Source organism: Cryptomeria japonica, chromosome 7 (assembly GCF_030272615.1).
Source record: "Cryptomeria japonica chromosome 7, Sugi_1.0, whole genome shotgun sequence".
In the NCBI taxonomy this organism is placed as follows: domain Eukaryota; kingdom Viridiplantae; phylum Streptophyta; class Pinopsida; order Cupressales; family Cupressaceae; genus Cryptomeria; species Cryptomeria japonica.
In genome coordinates this window covers 101,226,830-101,244,870 of record NC_081411.1, presented here as the reverse complement: position 1 = coordinate 101,244,870, position 18,041 = coordinate 101,226,830, and the positions used below count along the sequence as shown (strand labels likewise).

Below are 18,041 nucleotides of genomic sequence, written 5' to 3'. Positions count from 1 at the left end.
CTGTTTGCAATCCAGAAGATGTATATACTTCAATTTTATCAAATTGCCAAAACCGTAATTTTTGAGATGCCAATAGTAACCTCACCTTGAAATGTTTCCATTCTCCAATGAGGAAACAAGCCACATCCAAGAACATCTCTTTTTCTTCTTCATCTAGAGCATCTTAGCTAACCTGTAGCCTTTTTCTGATGTCGGCGGGCAATATTCTTGAGATTTTATCTAACTGGGATTCCCAGTAAGCTATGGACTTTCTGCCGTATAACTGTGCCTCCAATACCTTCAGTGACAGAGGCAAACCATTGCAAGCCTTCAAGAACTCTTCAACCAGAGTTTCCAATTCAGCGGGTGGTCAGGGTTGCACGAAAGCATGCCAGCAGAATAGCTGCCTGGCATGCGAGCTGTCAAGTCCTGGCATTTTATAAATGCAGGAGAGACCCCAAGATTCAAGGACACCCAATACTTTGGGATCCAAGGTTGTCTTTATTTGGCAATAGAGCATAAAACTGGTCGATGTGATCCACGTCATCCAAAACAATGAGCATCCAGAAATGTTCTGCCTGATAAGCAGAAAAACTTCTTAAAGACCTCGGTGCTGAGGAATTTTGGTGTCGAGGGTGTGTTTCACATGAAGCCATTTCAATGGAATTAAACTTAAACTGAACATAGAGAGGAGAAGATACCAGGGTCGTTTGGGTGTCCGGCAAAACAAGGGTTTGAAGGCAAAGAGAGAAGATAAATATGGAGAAGAGTGAAAGCATAGAAAATCGAAACCACGTGGTTATGAAGATTACCCATTAAAATAACCGAGTAGTTATCAAAATTGAAATTACAATTGTACCCATAGGTTACTCCTAAGAAAAGAGAGAAAGTGATTAAAATCATACGAGTTATAATAATTAAATTATGTAGAGTTTTATTATTAAAAATTATTATTTTAAAATTTTAAGAAAAATATTGTAAATTAATTGTGATTTATTTTTAAGTGTTTTTTATTATAATGATAAATTTATATTATTTAAATAATAAATACTATAATGCTAATGTATATGGGAAAATCCCTTTTGCAAGAATATCCTCACATTCAACAAAGCTCAAAGTATTACTTAATAAATCATGGTTATGAAAAGTCCCCTCACAACTATTGGTACATGTTCAACTAATGGATCTTCTCTTCTAGTCAAATCAAATCTCTTACACTTCGTTTAATTATAAATTATAAATATGGACATCAAACATTAATTCTATATGAATCCCATATATGGTTATATAGTTTATGATTTATTGTCTTGATTGAAGGAATAATAATTTTAAACAAAAAAGCTAAATATTTTAACTTATTTTAAAAGACGGCTTGCCAATTTAGTAGCACTAAATAGTGGAAATCAAATTATTATTTTAATTGGAAGTAGAAGTTCAATTACAAGATGGTTACATCAAGAGCTTTTGACAATAGAACTGGTTACTATTATTCCTCTTAGCCAATTTCAAGGTTGAGAAAGGGAGGCGTGTTTATAGAGATCAAATTATGGCAAGTCCCCTCACAACTATTGATACATATTCAACTTGTGGATCTTCTCCCCTTGTCAAATCAAATTCTCTTACAACTACTTTAATTATATATTATAAATATAGACATCATTTTCAAACATTATATTAATCAATAAATAATCATATAATTTGTGATTCATTTTATTGATTGAAAAGATAAATCATTTAACACAGAATGAAATAAATATTCATAATTATATTTGAAAACAGCTTAGTAGTTCAGTGCAAATATATATGCACGATAACATTATTTATCATAAAAGCATACTACTCAAGTGTTAAGTGGAACCCTTATGTATGTTGTTTTTTGTGATTATTATCCTTTGACTTGTAGTTTCTTAGGGAATATCATTGTGATAATGTGCTTTCTTTTTTGGTGTATCCTACCTTGAAGCAATTGTTCCTGATGAGGTGCACACAATTGCTTTAATGTGGGGGTATACACTCCACTCAATCTTTCTCCCTTACAATTTTGTCTGCATTTGGGCCCTCACCTTGGCATTCATATGGGACCTAATTCTGCTCATATTATGTAATTTTGCCACCATTTTCACCTTACACTTCATCCTGCCCTCGAATTTTGGTGCCCGATTGGCAAGGACTAGGGCATGATGCCTTGATCTTCAAGGGACCAAAGTGCCCAACACTCTCGTCCTCCAAATCAGGACTTAATTTTGGCCCCATTAGTGGTCATGAGATTTGAGCAGGAATTTTGGGTCTATGTTGGCTCATGTTGGAAAAATTATTCAAAATTTAACTTTATTATTCAAAATGCATGCAAATAATGATTTGAGTTCACTCAAATATAACAACAATAGATTACAAAAGGTCCATCTCCATCATATACAAAAGTCAAACACCTTTTACAAAGGTTTCTACATCACATTAATGATAAGATATATATGTTGAAATCTAGTCTTAATTCCCCTATTTAGGAGGGTGATGATGTTTTCCTTAATAAAAAAATATTTTTAGTTCATCTTTCTTTTATACCTTATCAATGAAATACATGTATATACTTTATTTAATAGTCTCACTTATGTGGTACATATATTAATGAAATTAGCCATATTAAAGTCTTATTATATATTCACAAGAACCTTGCATAGCATGTATTAGTAATGCGTACCTTTCCTTGAATAACACAAGATTTTCTATGGGTGATACTTAACTTATTATTTATTTTTTATTAATCCAACTTTTTCATGATAGGATTATCATGCTCATGTGTTACACTCATATGATTGTTATTCTTAAAGTTTTTTTATGATCATAGCTCACGTTAATTTAATTTTATAGTATATTATCTATTTTTTACTTGATAACTTATACCTTGTTCTATTAGGGAAGTCATTTGGGGAACATCTTTGCATCACATTTATGGTGCAAGTAAAAGCAACCTATTTCTAAAATTTGACAACAACTAAACTTCAAAAAGTAATTTGATATTTGTATGATCAAATTTGGAAGATCTACTAAGAAAAAGAATATTAGTATTTAAAATTGACTTTCTAGACTACTATTTTTTAAAACAAGAGGAGATTAAGAGGTTCACATATTAAGATGAAATAATCTTTTCTTATTTTGGTAATAAAAATATAACATATTGTGAGGAATATTCCTCTATTATTAAGTTTCATAAAATATTTCATAAATTTATTTGATGAAATTTTACCTAGGATCATGTGGTAGTTCAAATATTCTTCTTACTAATTTTTTAACAAATTTATTACATTTTACTAACCTTCTAACCCAAATTATAAACCAATATAGAGCAGAGTGGGAGTTGTGGTTTGGGTTCTAGGGTTTCAATAGGCGATGGGTCTATTGGGGAGGATTTTGATAATGACGGGGCCTCTAATAAAACCTATAAAATTGTACTTTTTGTGGCCTCTCATCTTTGGCATTTAGTTATCTTTGGTTTTTGTTTTGTGGTTTACACTGGTGGTGTTTGTTGCATCCTTAGCCTTGCTAAGCAGGAGTGGGAGTAGGCTACAAAGGTTCAGTGCTTGGGCTCCTAGGGGAGGATTTGTAGAGGTTGCATTTGTAGTTGTTGGTGAATCGAGTGTTGCTAGAGTTGCATGGTATTCAATAAGAGGAGAGGTCAATAAGGTTTCTACCTTGTTTCTCTTTGGGTTCCCTATGGACACTGAGTTTCACCTTGGGAGGTTCTTTTTTTATTTAGATCTACTACTTGGAGGTGGAGCTTGGTGATTTTAATTTATTTTCTTTCTCGGCCCGCATCTGAGAGAGTTTTCCAATTTTTATGGCTTTGGTTTCTTTGTTTATCTCTTTACCATCTTTTGCCCTATTTTGGGCTATTTTGGTGCTGAGGTTACAACTTCTTATCTAGTGGTTGTAGAATTCCCTTCTACTCTCTATTCTTTGGGTTATTTGGCTTCCAAGGAATCTACCTCTAGCAATATGGTTCAACCTTTAGTTGGCTTCTCCTCTACATTTTGGAGTAGCCGGTCTACTCAAACTACCCATGTTGGTAAGATCTCTTTGGTGGGTCTTCATTCTGGTTTTGTTTTTCTTAAAAGACCTAGATCTTTTTTTGGTAGGATGTTCTTCTCCTTCTTTTATTCCCTTTGGAGTTGTATGATTGATTTTTTCTTTCCCCCTTTGGTGTTTAGTGGTAGCAGATCTAATGATTGGGGATATTTTGAGTTTTTTTGCACCTATACGGTTAGTGGCAACTTCTAAGGCTTTTTGGTGTTTTTGGTTAAGGTTCTCTTCTATTAATGTCGAATATAAGTTTGTTTAACCTGATGCTAACAATGGCCTTTATTCAAATTTTGTGGATTTTTAGTTGAGAGCAATTTATATATTTTTCATAGCATCTGTTCACAAGTCTCCTATTGAGGTGGAATGATTTTCTATGGAGGTAAAGAACTTATTTGTGATATAGGCTTAGGGTTTGGTTCTTCATCAACAATCTTTCTTCCCTACCTATCCTATTGAGGTGGGTCTCTTTCCTATTGAGGTGGAGAATGGTTGTGTGGAAGAGGTTCTATGCTATTGTAAGGGGGTTGTAGCTAGCCTTTCTCGAGTCTTAGATGTATGATTGCTAAAGATGACAATGGAACCTAACACCCTATTCTAGGAGAACTAGGTGTCCTAGTCCAATCCTTTTGGACTGAAGCAAGTTTAGGATGCAAGACATAGAGAAAAGACCTTAGATTTAGCATTAGTTTGAGCAAATTTATGCATAATTAGAGAAAAGAAGGAAAAATGCCAACGTGAGACCCAAATCAATATGAAATTACATAGGTATAAAATTTACAACACTACAAATGATTTTCATCTTGAATAAGTATAGTTACAAGTAATTATTCCATGTGTTAGATCTTTCTTACCCACATATGCATGATGAGCATAATTTTTAACATAGCTCTTAATAGTAAAAATGCAAATAATACTTATGGGAATATCATTTTTAGGCCAAATTGAACCATCTAAGGAGTCAAACAAGGATTACCTCTTCAAGATAAAGTGAGGAAATCAATGAGATCTTGACATACAATGATTGCATAAAAATATTAGGGAAAAAAATAGAAAGAGAATGTAATATTTAAAATAAAATTATAAAAGAAATAAAAAAATCATCTTTATAATAACTTAATGAATGGGGGTTAGAATAAAAAGAAACAATATGTGAAAGTAAGATCACACGTGAAATCATAAAAATCAATAGGAACATATATGATTATGAAGCATAAGTAATATGCAACTAAAATTCAAATGAGATCTATAAAAGGATATTTAATCAAAAGAATAAGATTTTAGATTCCTAATAATATAAATAAGGGAAATGTTTTGGGGAAAACCATAGGACGGGTAGGATTATTCATTTTATCAAAATATTGAAGGAAAATTATATCTATATTATATAATTATGTTAAAAAAATCAAGTAATAATTAAAATAAGTACAAAAGTTAAAACTCGTAGTAAAATTTTTTAAAATTAAATGTAGATATTAAATAAATTAGTTAGATAGTTAGCTCAAGATTTAATGATGGAAATATGTCATTGCAGATATTTGAAATTGATTTGCTAGGGTACTAGAATTTAATGACTTAATTCGTTGGATATCTTACATTGTGCAAAGTAATTATATTTGACATAGGTTCATTCATGTAATTACAAATCTAATCATTGCAAGAGTGGATTGTTAATGTGTGGATCTAAATGACACTCAGTTTATTTAAACTAAGATGATGTGGAGCATTGGAGTTCTCTCACCTCAACATGTGATATTTGGACTATTCTAAATCTTAACATTACATGTTGAATGAAATTATGAAATTTCAAAAATCAAGTTTTCTTAATCAAATGTCTAGTTACACCAAAAGAGCAGAAATGAACCAAAAAATAGGACCATAAGAAAACATGCAATGAATATTGGATGATGTATCCAAATATAGTGCTCTAATAATACTACTAACAAGCTCTCATAAATGCTCTACAATTTTCATAATTTTTTTTCAAACATAAACCTCGGTGTTTTTAAATTAACAAATTTTTGAAATATTTAAGTGAATGTATGAATGCCTAATACTACAAACACCAAGGATTATGTGCTAGATTGTTTCCTAATGACTTGTAAAGAGTAGATACATGCACTAGATTGGCACCCCATGTCTAATAACATGGTTATTAATGACTAAAATCTAAACACTGGATTTGAAAAGTTTGGATTTACATCTCTCACTATAAAATAGTCTACGCCAAATTTGTACTCAGAAAATAATCTAAAATGATAAATGAATAATCTAAAAACCAGTACAATAGAATCAAACTATGATGATTTCATCAATAAATTATATATATATATAAAATAACATTAAATTAATTACTACAATCAAAACAGTCGAGACTAATAAGAGAAAAGAGCGCATTGGGTACCTATGCAAAATTTGTATTTTATTTATATCTTTTAATAAAGCTTTTTTAACTACAACCAAAAAACATGATATAAGGGGCCTGCGCAATATTGACAATTTTAAGTAGACCTCTAACTTTCATACTAAATAATTTTACAAGTGATATAGGGGAAAGGACCCAGTAGTCGTGCACCCTAACTTCACGCTTCTCAAAATCCTACTTGGAAATTTCGAATCACTCCGATTTTTTTACAGCAGCTTACTTGGCAAGTCCCCTGCTTATAACTAAGGTTTCAGGGCCACATCATCAAATATGATGCCACATCAGCATGCTTTTTGCCAAGGTGTCCAAAACAGCCCCCAAAAAAAGTGAGACCAATAGGCGTGCAAAAGAGACCCCAATAGTTGTGCAGCCGATGTGGCATCACCTGATTGGTTACTTTTTACAATATTAGTACATTTCTTAACAACTATTGGTACATTTCCTAACAACTGTTGGTACATTTCCTAACAAAAATTGATATTTTTTGTTTCAAACAATAGGTTTTATTTGTTCAATTTTTGGAACAAAAGGTATCAACAACCCTCACAACAATTGGAACATGCTCAACTACTGGGTCCTTTCCCCTATACATCTCCATAGTTTTAGAAACTGTAGGAGGGAACGACGAGATTATCAGGCCCTGACCGTACTAAAACTTTCAGAAATTTTTCCTGTCCAAAAAAAGTCTAAAATTTTCACGTGCTGAGGTGACGGCCATTTAAAAGAGGAAAGACAGAAGAACCTTCGCCTGATTTGACAAGCAGATATATGAGAGACGATGAAATGAACACTTCTGATAACGCTTCCGTTTTCCTTCCTTACCAAATTACCTTGCCATTTTGACTAGGATTTCTACTGCATGGCTCAGCTATAATCTTTTATCTTTTTACGTCAAAACCTTTACCATCTAAAAAAATCTTTTCTACAATTGATTCGCACTTTCTTTTCTACAATTGTGATGACAGACAGATGAAATGAGTACTCTTGATAAGATGGAATGAGACAGACAGGAATTTTATATCCACGACCTTACCGCGCTTATTCCCTCGAGAGCTCAACAGTAATAAATATGATACAGACATAATTTTTATTTTTAATATTTTCAAAAAAAAAAAAGTCTAAGATTTTAACGTCTCGAAATTTTTGATATTTCCGAAAAAAGGTCTAGGATTTTCACGTGCTGAGGATGAAAGACAGACGAATCTTTGCCCGATATGACAAGCAGAAATATATCCACTGCTCATAACGCTTCCGCTTTCCTTCCCTACCAACTTTCTCTGCCATTTTGAATAAGACTTCTCCTGGATGGCTCAGCTGTAATGTTTAAATATTTTACGTCAAAGTCTTTACCATCTAAAATAATCTTTCTACAATTGATTGCGACTTTCTTTTTCCTCCACTTCCTCTAGGGAAGTTTCCTTATTTTGACATTGTTTTTGCTTTTATTTACATATTCCAACACTAAAAGCTTTGCAACCGCCCTTGAAGTTTCCATAGGAATTTTATATCCACGACGTGAAGACCACAATTGTGATGACAGACAGATGGAATGAGTACTCTTGATAAGAGACAGACAGGAATTTTTTATCCACGACCTTGCCGCGCTTTTTTCCCTCGACAGCCCAACTGTAATCTATTTTTCATTTGATTGACTGTTGGTATTAGAAGATGTCTGTTTACTTCGTTGGATCATAATTTTATTGGAGATTTCTTACATGTCAATGGTTTTAGAGTGTGGAAGGATGGAACGATGAGATTTTCACGTTGGTCAAAAAGTCTCAGAAACTGAAGTCACAGAATTTCGCATGCTGAGTGGAGGGACCCGTGACAAACATAAATATGATACAGACATAATGAAAGCTGTTGATAACACTTGCGCTTTCATTTAGCTGTAATCCATCAAAACCTTCACCATCTGAAATGATTTTTTCCACAATTGATTCCTATCTTGCTTTTTCTCTCACAACCGACGGGGAAGCTTCTTTATATGTAGACATTGCTTTGGCTTTTATTTATTTATATCGTCCATCATTAAAACCTTTCGAGCTACGTTTGAAGATTCCATAAGGAATTGCCCCTACCCACGACATTGACAACCACAATTGTTAAGATAGATATGAAATCGGTACTCTAGATAAGACTTGCAATTTTATCCATCTATTTCCGTCTACAGCTCAACTGCAATTTGTTTTTTATTATATAAAATATGAATTCAATTCAATTATTTGTTAAGATATTTTTTAAAGTAGTAGTAGTTGTTGTTGCTATTGTTTGTTATTATTAAGCTATTATTAGCAATTGTACTTGTGGTGTGCAATGGGTACACCGAAAAGGTTTGGAAGGTTAATTAGGAAAAAAAAAAGGATTTATGGTTTGTATACATGTGTGTAGTACATGAGGTCAATTAGTGAGCCCTTTAGCAAATGATGGTGTATGTGCAAGAAAGGTTTCAATGGAGAAATGATAGCTTCAAATAAACTATGGATCCACTTACAGGGATCCAAAGATGAATGAAATGATAATTAAGCTCATGTTATGTTTGCAATAGAGATAGAGAGGGAGAAATAGAGTTGAGTAGAGTAACAGAGAGATGGGCTAAGAAGATAAAGATTGAGATGGAGGAGAGAGGAGTAGATAGAAATTGATAAATGTATAGAGATAAAGAGAGGGAGAGATAAAAATAGATGGAGATGTAGGGAGAGGTATATGGGGAGATAAAGATAGCGAGAGACGTGGAGATAGAGAGATATAGAGGAAGCATGAGATATAAAGGAAGCAGGAGAGGGAGAGAGAGAGTATAGATCGTGAGATGGAGGGACTAAGATAGATAGAGGAGGGGGACAAAATTAGAGATAGATCAATAGATAGAGAGGGAGAGGGTAGGGAGAGAGGGAGATATATAGATAGAGAGTGATATAGAGAGATATTAAGAGATATACCGATAGAGATATAGATATGGATATAATCTATGCAGCAATGTGTCTAATCAACTAACTTCTAGAATTCAATCCTTTTTTATACAAGATAATGATAAGCAATCGTAATTTAACAAAAAAAATTCTTCAAGATGTAATCAAGACTTCAAATTTTAAATTATTTTAATTATTTATTACTCTTTTGTGAAGGTACATTATATTCAATATTTATAGCCTATGATCTAATAGAATTATACACACTCTCTCTCTCTCTCTCTCTCTCTCTCTCTCTCTCTCTCTCTCTCTCTCTCTCTCTCTCTCTCTCTCTCTCTCTCTCTCTCTCTCTCTCTCTCTCCTGCTTCCTTTATATCTCATGCTTCCTCTATTTATCTCTATCTCCTTATCTCTCTCTATCTTTATCTCCCCATATACCTCTCCCTACACCTCCATATATTTTTATCGCTCCCCCACTCTCTATCTCTATACATTTATCTCTTCCATTTCTATCTACTCCTCTCTCCTCCATCTCAATCTTTATCTTCTTATCCCATCTCTCTATTACTCTTCCCAACTCTATTTCTCCCTCTATCTCTATTGCAAACATAACATGAGATTGATTATCATTTTAGTCATCTTTGGATCCCTGTAAGTGGATCCATACTTGATTTGAAGTTGTCATTTCTCCATTGAAACCTTTCTTGCACAAACAACATCATTTGCTAAAGGGCCTACTAATTGATCTCATTTACTACACACATGTATACAAAACATAGATCCTTTTTTTTCCTAATTAACATATATATGCAAGTTAGTATATTAAGAGGCATATTCTTTAGTGTCTATATACATGATTATATACAAGTAGAAAATGGAACTTAATTATCTAACAACTATATAATTTGTTTGTCATTTTTATCATACATCCAAATCAAGAAACATCAATTCTACCATTCAAATTTTGTCAAATATTGATATCATTGTTTCATGATTCTCCAAGTCTTTCTTTATAGAGTTTTTGTTTGGAACCAAGAAATTATGTGTCATTGAAATGAGGAGGTTTCCCTTCAAATATCAACTACTCAATCAAAGAAATATCAAGGCTTAGAATAGACTTTTAATTTTAACTATTAAAGACTTTGTCTTGCAAAGTTGGTTTGCAAAGTCTCAGTTTAGAAAGGTGGAGAATTTTTAAGGGAAGTAGACCAACTTGGCTTATAAAGGATTCACATTAGAAGCACACTTTTCTAAACTCAACTAAGATGGACACAACACAATAACAATAGATGCTTCATCAAAGAAAATCAAAATCACCATAAGCAAGAGGCAATTATGAAATACTAAATTTAAAGATTGAATTTTCAAATGATACAATGTCTACAATTCAATATTTTTCTATGAGACTCAAGTCTATGATTCAAGATAAGAATTGTCAAGAGTGCCCAGGAAAGGGAAATTATTGCCTTGACAAAAGAAAGGAATTGAAAAATATTAGTACAACCATATATGACTGGTTCATTCACTAATTGCAATAAATTATATCACCATATATATATGTGTCAAAGAACTTGTCAACTTGGGGAAAAGAGAGAATACGTCTTGACTCTCAACTATTAGCAAATCTCTTATTCCTAAATGATTATCAAAGATGCAATTTTAGAGAATGATTTCACTAGTAGAGACACTTGGGGAATAGAGAGAATACATCTCCAACTTGACTCTCAACTATTAGTAAATCTTTTGTTCCTAAATGATTATCAAATATGCAATTTTAGGGAATGATTTCATTAGTAGTGACTATACAATGACTATCAATACCAATAATTTTTTATTTCATTCTAAAATAAACATATTTTTATTTCTTAAATGAAGGCGTTGATTTTGTGGATTTACCTATAGGAATTTTCAGTTGGGGTTATAAAAGTCATGGAGGTGTAAACTAACTCAACATAGCATCATTTTGATATCTCTCAAAAGTTCAAGTCCTTTAGCGCAACTACTAATATAGAAGAAGTGGTAGCTTTGAAGTGTTTGTCTTTCCATCTTTAATGTATCCGGATTACTTAGTTAAAAAATTATAAAGTTGAAAGTGTGGATTCTATATGGATGCTTTTCTTACTTTTTGAATTTTTTTCGTTTTCTTGATTTTTTAAAATTTTAATAGGAAATATGAAATTTGAAAGAAAACACAAAGGATATTTGTTAGGTTCTTTGATCTTATCTTCTCTTAGTTATTACCTCTTCACTAATTTTTTTAACATATTTTTATATACTATAGTTATCATAAATTTATAAGTAATCTTCAATAGAAAGTAAAAAATTTGGAGTGAAAATAAAATCACTACTTCAATTATATAGGAGATATTAAAAAATAATATTACCATTAAAAAATTATCTCCTTTTTTAAGAAATTAATTATTAAATTTCAAAGATAATAAATTTAAAAATAAGAAATAATAAAAAAATATGTAGGAGTTCGACATTCAAATATTAAATTATAACTACTACTACTTTAAAAGAAGATTCATAATTTGAATGTTTGTAACAAATTTTTATTTAATTTTATAAATTATTTTGATTAGAATTGAATTATTGATTGAGATAAACGATTCTTATAATAATTTTTTTTATAAATAAAAATTTGACCAAAAATATATTATCTAAACACCTATATAAAAACTTAAATTTCTTTTAAATAATGAATTAATTTATACATAATATTTTAAATTGTGATTATATATAATTTTATATTAAGAAACAGTGATTGCAATAATTTGTTATATATGATAAAGTAGGATTGCCATATAATGGAAGTTAAAAGCTTTTGAACATAGTAGTTACCTTTTGTGGAGGCACTAAAAAGGAGTTAAGTCCAAAGAACATAGTGGAGAGACTGGAGTAACATGACATTTTCAATAAAGTGAAAAAAAAGATTTAAATAAAGTCAAATTATATAATAACTTTAAGTATGAGATCACATCTTAAAATAATAAAGTTTGTTGCCACATCTTATATACACTGCATGCCTTCCAAGTATCATCTGCATGTATTCCAGGTATCATTGTTGCCTTAGCATTTGATAGCCTTTGTTTGATGGAAATAAAGACAAAAGAAAAAAGGTTGTTTTTAGAGAGTAATTTAGTTCAAGCAAATGAAAGACAATCAAGTCTTCTTGTTTTATTTTGTAGAGACAATTTCCATACTATGCATTATCATCTAGTGAATTTTAGAACATAACAGACCTTCGAATACTCTTCTTTACTTATTCATTTAGTCCTTCATCAAAATGTTGCATTCTCTATAAATTTCATGCATTTGATCACATATAAGGATCCAAAATCTTCTCCAAAGAATCATTCATATCTCTTCTTACACCCTTAACTCTTTTAAGCAAATCCAGTTGTTGTGAGCAATGCTAGATTTCATAACCTGTGCTAAAACAGAGGCTTTGGAAGAGGTTATCAATATACATCAAAGTGTAGTTGAAAATGCATTTTTTATCAGATGTAGTAGTTGCAAGTTCTCTGGTATAAATGTATGCAATATGTAGAAGTATTAATAAGGTGCACAAAAATTCCATAACCTTTCCCAGCATTCTCCTTGCCTAAGATTTTTCCAAGAGGACTTCTATCAAAGGATAACAGTAGAGTATTGTTATAGAACTGCAACCTCACTGGTAGACACATGCAAATGTGGAAGCTTAGTCAGGCACATGAACTGTTTGTTAGAATGCCTCTAAAGATTGCAATGATTGCAAGAGTCCCACAAAATGGAATTAAGAAACTTTCGAGCAAATGAATTGATGGGAATAAGACAAATTCTGCATACTCTACCAGCAAATTCTCATGGTCTTAGAGCAGGGTACTAGGTTAGCTTGTGCGGCTCCCAAGTGTGGAGGGTATCGGCCCAAGATAGTGAGTGAATCGGGAGATCACAACCTAAAAGAAAGAAAGGGGCTTATGGTTAGAAGCAGACTAATAAGGGGAGAAGGGGAGAAGAATCAACCCATTAAGCACAAACAATTGGGTTTAACTAGAGACGAGACAAAGAATCAAAGTGAAAGAGCTTTGTATATTGAGAGGGGCCAAATGAAAGGTCGTGCATGTAAGTTTTATTTTGCAGGTTTGATGTGAAGAAAGTTAAAGTTCTTGTTGCAATATAGTATTAAATTGTAGCACTTGTTGGTGTTTTGAGTTTTGAAAATGGAAGGCAAGAAGTTTGTCACAACTCAACATAAACTATTACTTCAAAAATTTTATTTATATGCACAAAGGCTTATTTAAAGTTCAGATCATAACACCCTCTTTTTCTAGTATCTAACAGTTTATACTAGGGATTCTAAAACTTGTATTCATCTCCTTTATATTTGTAATAATTCTTAAACCTATATTTATAGGGAACTTTGGCAGTGAGTTCAACAATTTTGATGCATGCATTTTTTTGCAACCGTACATACAATCACCAACAATGCATAAATCGGAATGGAGACAACTGCAAATTCTTTGTTTGAAGATGGAAACAATAAATGAGAAGAGGGATGTGTTTTTTTTTATGAGGAAAAAGATCAACTTGTTTGCAGAGCGAGCCAGGTACAATTTGTTTATTATGTACTAGTCTTATATTGCCATAGCTTTTTAGTAACAATATTATTAAAACTATAACTATTGCTATTTATGATTTATCCTTTTTTGGCTGACTAATGTGGAACACAGATGAGTAGATACAACCCATGTGAAGATCAAAAGCCTATGCAACTTTAAATGCATCCACTGATGTTTTTGGGAAATGCATTCATAGTTAGAAAAAATCAATGCTCAGGATGCTTGTGGTCGTCTTGCATCCTCTTTCTCATGATCTGCACTGTCGATGCTCAAAGTTAGCCGGTTCATCTCAGATAAGGTGGAAGTATCATAAATTTTGATGTGACCATTCATATTCAATTAGTCAGACATTCTTTATTTATTTATTTATTTATTTATTTCTTTATTCTTTATCAGCTGAATGAAAACATAGGGCTCAGATCGCTGCAATGGTCTTGCATTGCATAAAAGATGATACAAACCGTAGATGGGAAAATTGAGGTTTATTCATATCAAATAAGAGACGCCTTCGATGTAATTATTATTATTAAACAAATAAATCTTATCTATATCCCACAATGATTGCACAAGTCTAAATTGCTCACAGGGTAGCATTTATCTAATATTTTCCTCTCATATTTGACATCCCAATCTTTGCATATTTATTTTGTCTAAAAATTACCCTTTTGGAGAAGGCATGGAGATTACTAGTGTTATTATGGAATGTGATTTACACCACCATATTATATTTATTAGATTTTTTAAACATTCTTGCAATAGATATATTTTGCATCAACCATGCAATTATGGCATGGGTAGGGAGGGCATAAGGCATAACATGGGATGTTGATAGGCGTCATAAAAATATGTTTATGTATAGATAACTTACTTTTGCAAAATATTATGTTAGGTATAACCCACAAAGTAGTGTCAATGTGAAGGAGAAAACAAGGCTAAAACATTTTGAGGATGGATATGTCTAAGAAGTTATGACACTCATTTTAAGAGATCAAAAATCATGTTATGTGAAGTTCTCTTCCAAGAGAAGTAGTATAGAGTTTAGAATGATTTCAAGTTAAAGAAAGTATCTTTATTTTACAAATTTTGAGGGACTATTGGATATGCACAGAATTCTCTTTGATAAGATGTTCAAGAGTATCAAATAGTAAAATTATGTTAATGTTAGCGTTTGATACTATTAATACTTTTAGTACTAGAGATGATTATTATTGATAAAACTAATTATTTTATAGATATTCATTGTATATACTATCATACATAATTGATAATAAATATAGTGACAAATGTAAAGGAACCCATAATTCTATCATTCTATGGTTGTAATCCTGATAATAATATACTCCCAACATATCTTGTGTATTACTGTCATTTATTAAATTTGTAAATGGCTCTTCCAACAAAATAGAGAATATTGAAGGACATTTATCTCAAGGATGAATGAATGCAATAACTATATAATAGTTACTAGCAATTGCACCTTGGTGTGCAATGGGTATGCCAAATTGGTGTGAAAGGTCAATTAGAAAATATTTTGGTCTAGTTTTTACATACAATTTTATAGTAAGTGCGGTGAATTGGTAGGCCGTTTAGAAAATGATGTTATCTATAAAACACAGATTTCAATTGAGAAGTGATAGCTTCAAATCAACCATGCATTCACTTACATGGATGCAAACATGACCAAAATAAAAAAATCTAAATCATGAAGATAATCAAGCTTCATTACCAATGGCCTCATGCTATGATTGCAATACAGATATAGGGAGAGATAGGTATAGCAAGAGAGAGAAGGGGGAAGAGTGAGAGATGGAAATGTATATGGATACAGAGTTAAGGTATAAAGATGTAGAGGAAGATGGAGAGAGAGAGAGAGAGAGAGAGAGAGAGAGAGAGAGAGAGAGAGAGAGAGAGAGAGAGAGAGAGAGAGAGAGAGAGAGAGAGAGAGAGAGAGAGAGAGAGAGAGAGAGAGAGAGAGAGAGAGAGAGAGAGAGAGAGAGAGAGAGAGAGAGAGAGAGAGGAGATATAGGGGAAGAGAGAGATGTAGAAATAATGAGATAGAGATGAATGAAAATGTAAGAATAAGTATGGAGAGTCAAAGCTAGGGAATAAAAGAGATATAGATATATGGAGAGAGAGATGTCTATAAATAGAAGGGGAGAGAAGAAGAAAAAGATAGAGACCAAGATAGAGGGAGAGAAGTTGATACAAAGATAGAGAGGTAGATTAAGAGATAAAAATAGAGATAAATAGGGATGTTGTGAGGAAGAGATAAGTAGATAGAGTAAGTGGTCCAAAGGAGGAGATAGAGAGAGACATAAATGGTTAGATATAGTGATAAAGATATAAAGATATAAAGAGATATAGGGAGAGGGAGGCAAAGAGATAGAGAGGAAAACAAATAAAAATGCAGACATAGAGATATGTGAGAAGAGAATGAGAGAGATGGAGATATATATGTGAAGAGAAAGGGAGAGAGAGTAAAAAATAAAGAAATAGATAGGGGGATAAGGATGCACAAAGGAAGAGAGATAAGGGGATATAAAGAGGGAGAGGGAGAGGGAGGGACAAAGAGATATAGAGAGGGATATGAAAATAGATAGAGAAGGGTAGGGAAAGAGATGGAGAGATAAGGAGATATATATATATATATATAGGGAGATACACACACACACACACACACACACACACACACACACACACACACACACACACACATAGAGAGAGAGAGAGAGAGAGAAGAAGATTGGGAGATATAGAGAGATAGAGGTGATAGAGAGATCTAGAGATATAAGGAGACATCAAGAGAGGAGGGAGATATAAAGAAATGGAGTAGGACAAGGAAAGATATAGTTAGAGAGATAGAAAGATAGGAGAAATAGGAAGTTTGTGTGTGTGTGTGTGTGTGTGAGTTAGAGAGAGAGAGAGAGAGAGAGAGAGAGAGAGAGAGAGAGAGAGATGCTTTTAGTTCTTTTTGTTAATATATCATATAATTTTAGAAACTTGTTAAAGGCTATACTTCTAAAAAGCATGCAAAACATATAAATTTATGCATGTGATATAAATGGTTGATTTAGGCTTCAAAAGTTGTAAAAAATGTAACTAAAAAAGTATTCATTTTTTTTGTGAGCTAATTTTACAACACTAATGGAAGTTTGGGTATTTCTAAAGACCAAATTTTAAAAATTAATTGTTGTTTGAGATAAATTTATTTAACTAAGTTATTTATTTATTTTTTTATTACACTTATTTGTACTATTTTAGTATTTTTTTGTTTTGTTTTTAATAAAATTTCAACTTTGAATAATTTCTTTTATTTATACAATTTATGTTTATAAAAATTAAATAGAATGAAATGCTCATAAAAATTCCTATTAACTTCAAAATTTTATTGCATAAATAAAATATTTGTAAATTATATTAAAAACAAATTCATTAAATATTACTATCATAATTTGAGAAACATTCATTTCATAATTGTAATTTTATTTAACATACATCAAATATATACATTTTACTTAATATATCAAATATGCATTTTTTTTTTTGTGTACTAATTTCACAAATCATGGATTTAAACTTACTATAAAAAAATTTAAAAATTGAATATTGAAACTAAATCTTAAGAATGAATACATTAAATGAATTGTTTCTAGATTTGATTGTGTGAGCGTTTTTTATGAGAAAACACTCACACAATTGAATCCAAAAATACTTAATTCAATCATATGGATCGTGGAAATCTACTAGCATTAATGACTACATTAATCATCAAACAATCAATATTTTTTTTACATATCATCTCTAAACAAATCCTATTTAAATTAACCAAATCTTATTATTTAGCTAACATTTTTACTTATATATAATATTATATAATATATAAAAATAAGCTAACTAAAATAAAAAAATTAATAAAATAATAAATAAAACGTATTGTTAAAGTTTTAATAAAAATATTTTCTTTCACATATCCCATCATGCAAACGGGATCACATTACTCAAATTTTAACTAATTTAATTAAGTGGGTGATTTTATTATATTTATATATT

At 31.5% G+C, this 18,041-nt stretch overlaps 1 protein-coding gene across 2 annotated transcripts in view; it reads right to left on the bottom strand.

The window, feature by feature from the left end:
- The window catches only part of LOC131073468 (putative anthocyanidin reductase), a 51,913-nt gene that overhangs the window by 15,032 nt on the left and 18,840 nt on the right, over positions 1-18,041 (bottom strand). Inside the window, exon 4 of one of the 2 annotated variants that reach the window (XM_058009905.2) lies at positions 12,921-13,328. The exons of the other annotated variant lie outside the window; for it this stretch is intronic. Within the exon in view, the coding sequence (XP_057865888.2) occupies positions 13,255-13,328 (74 nt within the window). The 3' untranslated portion in view covers positions 12,921-13,254. Of the gene's footprint in view, positions 1-12,920; positions 13,329-18,041 lie in introns of those variants that run through there. 2 annotated transcript variants of the gene reach the window in all.